At 43.6% G+C, this 11,793-nt stretch overlaps 1 protein-coding gene across 2 annotated transcripts in view; it reads right to left on the minus strand.

Annotated features, from left to right (window-relative positions):
• Nucleotides 1-11,575, minus strand: part of LOC124859353 (echinoderm microtubule-associated protein-like 6) — a 70,129-nt gene extending 58,554 nt beyond the window's left edge. For both annotated transcript variants that reach the window (XM_047352099.1, XM_047352100.1), the window contains exon 1: nt 10,117-11,575. In XM_047352099.1, coding sequence (XP_047208055.1) covers nt 10,117-10,313 — 197 coding nt within the window. In that variant the 5' untranslated portion in view covers nt 10,314-11,575. The remainder of the gene's footprint in view (nt 1-10,116) is intronic.
• Nucleotides 11,576-11,793: the final 218 nt, after the last annotated feature.

An 11,793-nucleotide genomic window follows, 5' to 3' on the forward strand; every position in this document is an offset into this window, starting at 1 on the left:
CTGCATTTCACTTTCAGATGTTACTTGAATCCTCAGCTGCAGCAGCATTTGATGAGAGCATTTTAAGACATGTAATTTTGACTAATGCTTCCACTTCGTTTCCTCTCAGTGAGCTAATCAGATGAAGTTTCCAAAGCTGAAGAACTTGCTGAGCAGAGAGATGTTTATTGGATAAATCTGTGTGTGCAGCAGAGGCTGCCAGCAGATCGTGGGAACATTCACGGCTGCAGGGCAGACTGGCAGTGGGATGCTGGACAGATAATTTCTTACTCATCATCTTGATGAAGATGACTGAGCTGTGAACGCTCAGAGCCACCAGGCACCAGTGTGCTGCTCGCTGCTGCTGTTAAATGTGTCACATTCAAGACGGGCGAGTGTGAAATAAGGAAGGAATCAAGGAAGGAAAACCTGTTTTTCTACAGTTTCTCTTGAGATAATAAATTGAAACAAAAGAGCAGATAAATGAGCTTTAACTGATCCACTAAATGTGTGTTTGGTTTCATTACAGACATAATGAGACAAAAACAACATGGTAGCATCCTTAAGACAGCATGTCAACAAAATGATTTTAATAAAGACAGAATATAAGTATGTCCCACAATGTGATGCAAATGAAGCAAAACCAGCCACACAAAACATAAAAATTACTAAACAAAAGATGAAAAATGCGTTTAAAGTTTGTAAAACACAGACAAACCCTTAAAATGAGTCTAAAGACCCAACATGACACAGAAATTAAACAAGATATAATTAAACAGTAAGATGTGAAAAAGGTCAAAAATTTTAAAAGACATGAATTTGAAAACCTAAAAGTCTGACATGAAAAACATGTAAAATTAAACGCATAAAAGGCAAAAATGAGCAGAACAGCTAAAACTCTGATGACCAGAAGACAGAAACCTTTAAGAAAAAAGATTCAGAACCGAAAACAGGTGAAAATGGGCTGAAAGAATCAAAAACAAACAAGCTGCATGTGGAAAAACAGGAACAATGTGACCAAAAATGACCTCAAAGAAAATAAAACCGTCCCAAAAAATAAAAAGCAGCTCGGTTTAATTTTCTTCCAGTTCAGAACCTCTCTTTCAGGCCCAGATACCAGCCAGCAGCATCTTCCTACGGTCAGCGAACGCATCACTGAGCCCTGAGCCTGTGAGGACAAACAATGACCCTGCTGGTTCAGCCAGTCAGCATGAAGTTCTCACTGATGGAGCTTCAGAAGCACCCTGAGAACCTGGGGGGAGCTGCTGGTCTGACTCCAACCAGGAGGAGCGGTTCTGTCTGATCAGGTCAGCTTAGAGTCTGAAGATCACTCTGTTAATGGATGCATGAAGTCCTTCAACCAGTAGTAACATGGAGAAGTTCCTAATAATCACTGAAAGAAGAAGAACTTCAGAAAGTCTTCTTCTGCTGCTGCAGATCTTCAACGACTGATGAATGTTGTTTACATTAAAAATGTTTTAAATTAAATGACAGAAAAAGATTCAAACTTGACCTGAAAATGACTGAAATATTCACTAGACGGATGGAGTGACCCAGAAACAGGTCCAACACCAGGAGCTAGATGAGCCCATCAAAAATGAGACGAACTCCTCGTCAAGTCTAACATCTAACTTCTCACTGTGAAGGAAGCTTCTGATTTATAGTTTTATGGGTTAAAGATAAATAAAGTTTCTGTAAACAGATGAATATTCTTCATCAGACCACATCGAAACGTCTGCCAGTTATTAAAGGTTTGTTCAGAACTCGACCGGATTAATCGCTTTTTAGATTAAATGAAAAAGGAAGAGATGCTTTTATATTAAAGGGATGTTATTTATGGAAAGGATCAACATGGAAAACAACTGGCGTGTCCAAGGAGCATCTCCTGCAGACCTTCAGAGAGCCTGAAGAACCCAGAAAAGGCTGAAAGATTCCAGGAAAGTCTGGAATATCTGGATCACATGAAGAAAAGCTGAAAGAAAGGAGGGCTGGGCTGAACGGAAGTGAAGACTCTTTGTGTTTCTGTGAGATGTGACCTCAGATCTTCTCCAACAGACCTTCTGACAACCACAGAATGATGGACGTGTTCAGCTCTTTTAAATCCTCATACATCCTCCCTCTGCATGTTAGAGCAAACATTCGCTGTCTGTGTTCCTGTTTCTGTTGTGTGCATCAGTTTCCATCACACCGCTCCTCCCATGTGACCCGTGTGTCAACACAAAGACCAGATGCTGAACGCTGCACCTGGAAACACAAACAGCAGCAGAACCTGGACATGCACGAGGCTCGGGTCGGACACAGGAGGTCCCCTGAGCAGCATTTGACCCATCTGATAAGGCTGGAGTCAGTGTTGTTTAAATCATTATCTTTATCTGTCATTGGAAACTGTACCTTCCAACCAAATGTGTCCTCTGCCTTTAACCCGTCCCTTAGGGAGCAATGGGCAGATGTGCAGAACCTGGGGAGTATTCTGGGCCTGAGGTTCTAGCTCAAGGACCCAGACTGTCAGTGTGTGGGACTCAAACCAGGGAACATGCAGCCTTCCCAGGAGGCAAGCACCCTGCTCCAACAGAGCTTCTCTATAACTGCAGGAGTTATAGGAGTTTGCAGCTCTGGAGCATACAGGTGTGCATTATCACAAAGTCAGGGCGGTAAGACATCAGCAATGGCTTTAGAGAAGCAACTGTTGCTTCTGTTGCAACCTGGGAAGAGTTTTAAACTTTAAACTGACACATTTTGTCCAGTTCCAACCACAAACCTCAGCATACAGGAGTTTATGTGACAAAGCAGCACATCATAACTGTGAAGATGAAGGGAAATGAGTCATGGCTTTCAACCTTTTTACAGATATAAACTTTAAGTATGACGTGGATTTGTATCTAACCCCCCTTACTCTGCTGCCCATATATAAAATCCAGTGTGACTAATTATCTTGTGAGGTTGTTAGATAGATTCCAGTCGTGTGTGATTTAATCAAAATTTAATATGAATCTAAATGCAGATGTTCTGTTTCTGCCCTCAGTGGTTCTCTAGAGAACATTAGAGAACAACCGGCATGATGAAGACCTGGGAACACAGCAGAGAGGTCAGAGAAGAAGTTCTGGCTCAGTTTAAAGCAGGGTTAGGTTCTACAACAATATCCCAGAGTTCTGTTCAACTCATCATCTGAGAGGATGGACCACCTGCAGACCTACCAGGACATGGACGTCCACCTAAACTAACAGGCTCAGCAAGGACAGCATTAATCAGAGGAGCAGATACTCTGGAAGTAACTGCTCTCTAGAGGAGCTGCAGAGATCCACAGCTCAGGTGGGAGAATCTGTCAACAGGACAATTATTAGTTATGAACGTCACAAATCTGAGCTTGAAAGAAGAGAGACGGGAAAAAGCCAGAAGAAGTCCAGTTTGCTGCAAATCAATGATCAATATGAACTTTATTGTCCCCAATGGGCAACTGACACATGCAACGTCTGCCAAGACAACCAGAAACAGCCTCAGTTTCATCAGTCAGCAGCAACACATCTGGTTTCAGACCAACAACCTGAAGATCTCTGAGGAGAGAACAGACTGGACATAACATGCCAGAGGGTGTCTTCTTCAGAACCGGCCTGTTGTCTGGACCTGAGTCCTTCCTGAAATCCTACCAGCCACCTTAAGCAGGTAAGCAGGTCTGGTTTCACATGGTCAGGTAGGAGACACAGCAAACATGATGAAGAAGGTGTTCTGGTCAGAGGAGACTGATGCTGAACTTTATGTTTAAAGTCCATCATTTTACAGCGAGAGACTTTATTTAGACGTGGGAAACATGGAAGACAACGAAAACAATACGGCAGGAGAACTTAGTGAGTCTGAACACTTTCCTTTATGAAGGTGGGATCAAGGTGGAGATGTTTGATCTTGATGCACAGAACCATGTTTGGAGAAAACAGACAGCAGATCAGCACAAACTGCTCATCCCAACTGTCAAGCACGGTGGTGGAGGTCTGATGCAGTGGGCTCTTTGCAGTCTCTGTATACTAAAGTATTCTGGAGATAAATGTGACTCCATCTGTCCAACAGCTGAAGCTCAGTCCAAACTGGACCATCAACAGAACCATGATCCCAAACACAGCAGCAGTCTAATCAGCAGGGAAGTTCTGCTGGGTTTCCAGACGAAAACTGGAGCACAGATACTGTAAATTTAAAGCTCTGTTTGTAAAATCCCTGCAGGAGGCTCAGAGAATCACAGAGTTCTGTGGATCCGCCTCCGGACGGCCCGTTCAGTTTATCCATTCTGGCAGAATGAAAACTGCACAAACATAATGATGTTGTTTGGTTGGTTTCTTTCTCTGTGAGCATCAGCTGATTGCTGAGGTTCTGCCTGCAGGCCACCGACAGGAAGTGGGACAGAAGAGAAAAGACAGAAGAAATGTCAGAAAGAGAGAATCAGAGAACCATGATCCTGTAGCGGGTTGGACTCCAACTACTGGCCCAAACATCCCAGCAAAGAGACACAGAATCAAAAACGTACAACTTTCACTCAGAGTTCAGACTCAAATCAACCTTCAGCCTCCCAACACTCACACCTTTAAGCTTTAAACATGCTGCAGCTCCCACTTCTCCCAGTAAACATATTATTTTCCCAGATCAAGCATGATGGAAACCAGTTAAATAGCAGCAGCATCCAGCTGCAGAAAATAACGAAGCGAAGGAGAATTTACTGCCTTTCAAACTCAGCATCATCACAGAGATCATCCATCAGCAGATATGAGGCCAACTGAGATGTTGGTTCAATTCCTGAAGCTCATTTTCACATTTTCAATATGGAATATATCACGACTTATAAAAACAGAAGTAAAATGAATAAAATACACGACTGATGTCAAAGGAGAAAGTTTCAAAATGTCCTCAAATGTTCATGTTCAAAATATTAAATATTCAACCTAAATTCACACCAAAACTAGCAGAAATTCATCCCTAAAACCGAAAATCCAGATTAGTGCAACGTTCTGTTCAGACACGTTTATTCCCACACTGGAACAAATGAACTTCACTCCAAGACACACATCACAAAATGATCGGACCCAAACTGAACACGAGGACTCTGATGAAATGTTTGGTTCCTGTAACAGAAGCAGAACCTCTCAGTTCGTGTAAGAACCTGTTCTCTGTGTTGCTGCCTTCAAACTTGGAACCATCACCAGAACATCATCTCCACTTCTCATCCTGACAGAGTCCAGCTGTAGAAATGATCCATCGTGATGCATCAAACTGGACCAGAGAAAGAACCTGCTGGTGCGGTGTTCCGGTTCTGCCTGAGCTGGGTTTAGTTCTGGAAAACAGCTGCGGTTCAGGGAGGATCAGACAGCCTGAGTTCTTCTGGTTGATCTGAACAAACTCAAACTGAACCACGATGAAACTTGATGTGTTTTCAGGACGATGCTGATAAAACAGAGACCCTAAAATCTTTAAAAATGAAAAATGATTTTCTTCATGGAGACAACAGACGGAGGCAAAAATCATCATTTTTATCATCGATCTTCAGTTTTTCTGCATTCTGCTGTCAGGCAGGGATCTGAGCCCGACCACAGCAGAGATCCTGCAGCTCAAACCTGAACTCTACTGATGGACCTTCATCACATTTATTCAGTAAGAGGTTCTGTGGAAACCTCCACCCTCAGTCTGCATCCTCCAGCACAAACATCCACCTGACAGAGATTCAGGGTTCACCAGGTTCAGTTCAGTCTCTTTAAAACAGGCTTTGTTTTATTTTATTTTTTTAAAGCGATCCAGGTCCAGATGGAATGCTCCAGGTCCTGGTTCTGGCTCTTGGCCTCGTTCGGTTTATGCTTTGAAGCATTTGGATTTTGATCCTGAATTTCCGATTGATGCCATGTTTTAATGTTCAGCTCCACTCAGATGAGGAGCGCTGAAAACCTGCAGTCAGCTGGGAGGGAAAATTTGGCCCAAACACAAACCTAACAGTCATCTTAGAGCGCTCTGCTGACCGAGGCAGCAACCACACACACACACACACACACACACACACACACACACACACACACACACACACACACACACACACACACACACACACACACACACACTCCACCCCGGGCTGCAGCTGTAAAAACCGTCCAGCTGCCTGCTGCTGCTGTGATGACTCATAACCTGAACACTAGGTGTGTGTGTGTGTATTTTCATGAATGAGTGACCTCCCTGAATCCTTGGCCTCCTCCTCTTCCTCTGATTTGCTCTCATTAACAGAGAAAATCCCACTTTGGAATCAGATAAATTTCATCCCACCTTCTCTGGATCTGAGAAAATACCAGAAAACAAACGATGCAGAACTAAAGCTTCCTCCTGCAATCCTTCTACACGACTCTGAAGAGTTTTAACATGGTTATAAATGACAATAATGATTGGCTGTGACAGGAAAAACATGGAGACAAAGTAGAACCATCTCAACGTCTCCAAAAGAGACCAAAACAACTCACAGAAATAACATTTAATGTAACAAAAACACTTTTTCAGTTGAATTAATTTGCAGAATTTTTGATAGTTTTAATTAAAATCTCTTATGATCTTACAGAGGATTATTCTACCTGATAATAAAAACTGAGTGAAACACAGTGATGCTGCAGGCAGCCATTAAACTGCTTCTTCTTATAGAGACCAGAACATGCTGATGACCACTGCTGCTCACTGGTTACTTTCTACTAATCTGAAATGATCCTGGATTCCTTTCAAAGTGTCTTCAGACATTTTCTGTGCAAAAGCTTGAAGAGATGTGAAGGAAAGTTTGATTTCTAGCAGGGGAATAGTTGCATCCCGCTCCGGGTTGACCATCAGCACATCTGCTGCTCAGAGTCTCCCAGCTTAAGTTGCGGAGGAGCAGAATCTTTGAAAAGGTGTCACCACAGAGTTACTTAAACTCGCTGGTGTTAATGTAAGGAACCAGGAGGAATCCGATAATTATCACAGAACGCTTTAAAATCACAACAAAGAGGCAAAAACACACAAAGTAACCAAAACTGGTCTTAAAAAAGACAGAAAACCAATAAGAAAATCCAACAAATCAGGAGTACAGCTGGTACAGACTGGGTCAGAACAAAGTTCTACATTCACAGCTGGAATAATAAAAGAGCTCCATGAGAGTCAGAGAACATGAAGGAGCAGAAAGCTGTTTCCATCCTGAATGGATCAGGACCAGGATCAGAATAAAATATGGACCAGGAAACAAGGAGTTCCTGTCTAACTGTTCCTGATGGGAGTGATGGAGTTTGTCTCTCAGTTTAAACACAAACCACTGAGCTGGATTTCATTAAAAAACGTGTGTGTGTGTGTGTGTGTGTGTGTGTGTGTGTGTGTGTGTGTGTTGTTTAACAATCTTCAGCTTTTTTTTGGAGACTCTTGGCTCATTTTGGTTTTTATTTTATATCTTTTCAGAGTAAACCTAATCGTTGTGTTGCTCTTTATTACCATGAGGATCAACATTTATTAGCCAGATTTCTTCTGCAGTAGGTAGATGATGCAGGGAAGATCTGCAGAGCTGTTTCTGATAAGAAGGTTTATTTCAGCTGAACATTTAGAGCCTCCAGCTGGTTTCTGATGTTGTGTCTCTTTAAGTTTCCTCTGCAGGAGAGTTTAGGATTCTACCTTCATGATTTAATAGAGGAACGTTGGTCAGGTCAACAGCAGAGCTACCATCAGTCATGAGTAGGCTTAGGCAGTTATCATATTGTCATTATAATGAACAAAAATAATCTTTGTGATAAAAACAGTAATTCAATAATAAAGTGACGGATCGAAACTGACAGCATGGTTGGATTTGTTACTTTTGCTGTTTAAACTATTTTTCCACTGCTGGTTTCATGTGAAAATAATTATCAATAAATTGGAAAATATGACAGAAAGCTACTAGTTACTGTGTCCTGTTTACCAGTACAGCTGCACCTCTTCATTTAACTGGTGTCCTGTAGTGGTGTTACTTTCTGATCTCTGCAGTGACAGATGTTTAAATCTTCATCATCGTATTATTATCAGACTAAATGCCACAAAATATCGTGATGAAAGGCTAGCTCCTTATCATCCATCTCTACGCCTGACTTCACTTTAAACGCCAGTTGAGGATCTCCTTTGCCAGTTTCAAGCTCCTACCTGAAGGTGAAGATCATGTCTCTAGATGACCCAGTAGAATGTGGTGAGATGAATGTATGAAAATGTCCTGTCGTGATGGTGTTGTCTGCTCTAAACTGTACAGAACATGTTTTCTAAAAGTGAGCTGACAGGAAATAGGGTGGAGAGAGGGGGAAGACATGCAGCTAACCTCAACGGGCCGGGACTTGTATAGTCCCACCAAGGACTAGGGCCTAGTACCATGGGTCGCGTGCTTCACTCCTGCACTACGCCACACCCAGAAACATTTTCATCAAAACAGAAGTCATTGAATCTCTAAAACATGCTGCTAAAAGGAGAAGACACGGTAGGTTACACAGAGCCGCTGTTTTACTGTCTGTGTTTAACCTTTGACACATAAACTCATCTCTACCACCTCAAGGCCAAATAAGAACCGACGTCTGCATTGTCTGTTTCATGCTTTACTTCATGTTTTCTATTCAACATCATAAATACCAAGGCTCTCATTTATAAGCGTGTCTGAGGCAACCTTTCCACGTAAAGCTTCTGATCTATAAAAACCAACCTGACGGGAGAATGTGCCGCCCCTCACGTGACCTCTGACCCATGCATTCACTCGTTTAAAGACAGGGGAAACTGGTGGCGCAGATGGAGATGTGAGGGACTGCATCATGATTCCTGTCAGACATTCAGTTTCTCTCCATATCAAACTTTATTCATAGATCAATGACATCATAACCTTTCAGAACCACAGTGTTATTTATGGTGGCGCTGCCGAGCCAGAACTACTCTTCAGGACCTTTCACATAAAGGCCTATAAGCCAACTTCAACCTTAAATCAAAGTCCTCACAACATCTCATCAAAGTTTTCTCACCATCTCAGTCCTCTCCCTGATGATCTCCAGGGTGATGTGGACCACGGATCAACCCAGAAGGTGTGAGGCAGTAACACTGACTGCTGTAAACATCTCAGCACCTTGGAGACACTGGAGCGTAAAGCTGCATGATGGATGCATTGGAGCTGGCGGAAGACCTTGCAGATGGAGAATAAGGAGGGGTCACCAAGGTCGCCTGGTCCACGATGATGACTGGCTAATATGCTGATTTAGACTCATTAGAGCATTGCTCTTGGATCTATGTGCCGAACTGGGTCCAGTATTGGAGAGACCGACCCGCCGGAACCACATCATCTCTAAGCGCAGTAATACCTGCCGTCCTGGATGGCTTTGTTAATATGACCAGTCAGTTGGTTTCTCCACACTGTGGCTACCCGACATCAGATGTTCTCCACTGTCCACCTCACTCACCAACATCTCCATTTCTGCCTCTTCTCTCTGTGGTTGCCATTGGTAACCATGAACTGATATTGATCAGCTGGCTCATTTAAATACACGTTGACCTTCATGAGGTTCTTTGCATGGACTATCTATGGTTGAAGGTGGCGTGTAGAAGCCAGAACATGAGGAGGAACCTTGTAGAGAACATTAAGGAGCAGCTGTGATTCATAAAGGAGAAACTGCTTGATGGTTGTGGAACTGTGGTTTTATAAGTCTGGGTTTTCTTTGGCAAACGTCATTTTCAGTTTTTAGGCATACGTACACTTTTAGTATAGATCCTACGTGATGTTTTAGAAATGAGACCCCAGAACAATGAGGAACAGGAACTGATTAAGGAAGAAGATTCCTGCTGTTGGGACTAATGATTTATTCTATGAATAGATAGTTTCTATTCTTCTTTTACCCGTCTGGCAACAACAACCTTTCTTCTACATCCTGATGTTCACTTTAATTTACATCAAGTCGTCTTCAACACGTCTAGAAGCCTGAATGCTTCGCGCTGGCGCTGTGATTGGCTGATTTAATGTTTGTGTTACTAAGAAATGTGGCTAACAAAGTAGCCGGTGAGAGTAAAACCAAATTGATTTATTTTAACTAATATTACCAGTATAAAACCTGTACAGGGTTCTGGGGTGATGGGTCATTTTGTTCCAGGTGTGTTTCCATCGCTCAGGTGTCTTACCTGATGATGTCATCGTTGTGATCCAGGTAGAACCTCTGACTGTGCTCCCTGGTGTTGTAGACCACTCCCACCCCAGCCACGAAGTACACCACCTCCTTCCCGGCTGTGTAGAACAGGTTGTTCCGGCACTGGTGGCCCCGGTACCCATAGACCCAGTCCAGTCTGAGGCGGCAGCCCGGGGCGCTCCGGTCCGACATGCTCCCTCATCTGACAGGACGTAGTGTCCTCCTCCTCCCCCTCCTGGTGGTTTGGTTCTGGATATGATTTAAGATCCTCCAGACCAGATTATGGTATTTATGGGTTCCAGATCTGGTTTAGATGGTTCTGGTTGTGTCAACACAAAAAGATCAGGTCATTCCTGTTTTAGGCAACATGTTTCTTCTGATTCTTCTTTATGTTTTTACTGGATGATATTTAAATCAGAGAGAAGTTCATAGAAAGTTCAGAGAAGAAGAAAGGGGGATGAACTGGATCGTTTCAGAGCCAGAACAGAGGCCCGGTCTGAACGCCTAAGGTTGAACCTGTGGAAAATGCAGATGAAGTTCTGAGAACTGAGTCTTTGCCTCCTTCATCTCTGCGGGTGAATCAGGTCCCAACCAGCCATCATCCTGACTGATGATCCTTCTACGGACAGATCCTCCTGACCTCAGGAAGATTTCATCACCTGCTTCATCTCATCAAAGGAACTTCTTCATGTTAATGAATGAGAATAATCCCAGTCTCCACCTGAGGAGGACCGTTTCTTCTTTCCAGGATGGATTTTGGAAACCGATGTGGATCAGTCTCCCAGCTCGTCTGGAAATTTCCTGCCGTGTCCAAACCCTCCCATCCAAGCTCAGCCAGCGGGAACTGCCTCCATTCCTGATCCTGGAAATATAATCCCACTGCAGGATAATCCTCCCATCCTCTCCCCCAGCAGTGGTCCCTCCTCACACTACCTCCATCAGAGCGCAGGAGCTGGAGAAACTGCTGCTCCGACAGGAACCACAGCTGGGAGGAAAAATTCCTGCAGGATGGTAAATTATCCACGGAATAACGGAGGCGGCTGGTTTCCACCGGGGAAAGATCGGACAGTTCCGAACCGAGCCGAAGCGTCAAGGAGCGGCACAAACAAACGTTTAATCCGCGCAGATGGTCCAAGTTCAGCGGGCAGCGGAGGGGAGCAGCCCCGGCTCCACAGTGGAGAATCCTGGCCGGAGAACGCCGGAGGAGAGCGCTGATTCCCGGCAGGAGGAGAGCATCGTCCCGCTGCAGCCGCGCCCCTCACACCCGCAGACAGACAACCGGACTTGCGGCTTCAGGGTCCGGACTGGAGGGTTCTGATCGGATGGAGACCCTCCCAGAGAGCAGACAGATGAAGATCTGATGGTCTCACACTGACGGGCACGCGCATTCAGAGGCACGCCTGCGCGCACATCCGGTTATTAAAAATAAAAGTTTAAAAAATGATCCTGCAGCTCCGCCCGCAGCCTTATGAAGAATAAACTTCATAAAATCAAATTGTGATTTCATTTGTTCACAAAGAAGCTGGAAAATTTCCTCTATTTTCAGATTTCATTTATTTCAATTTAATTATGTAACTTTTTACAAATATTATTCAGGTCACATTTCTTACATGAGTTTATTAAAACAAAACGAAAAAGAAGTCGAATTTACTGAACCAGACAACAGAAAATT

Source organism: Girardinichthys multiradiatus, chromosome 22 (genome assembly GCF_021462225.1).
Source record: "Girardinichthys multiradiatus isolate DD_20200921_A chromosome 22, DD_fGirMul_XY1, whole genome shotgun sequence".
NCBI lineage: Eukaryota > Metazoa > Chordata > Actinopteri > Cyprinodontiformes > Goodeidae > Girardinichthys > Girardinichthys multiradiatus.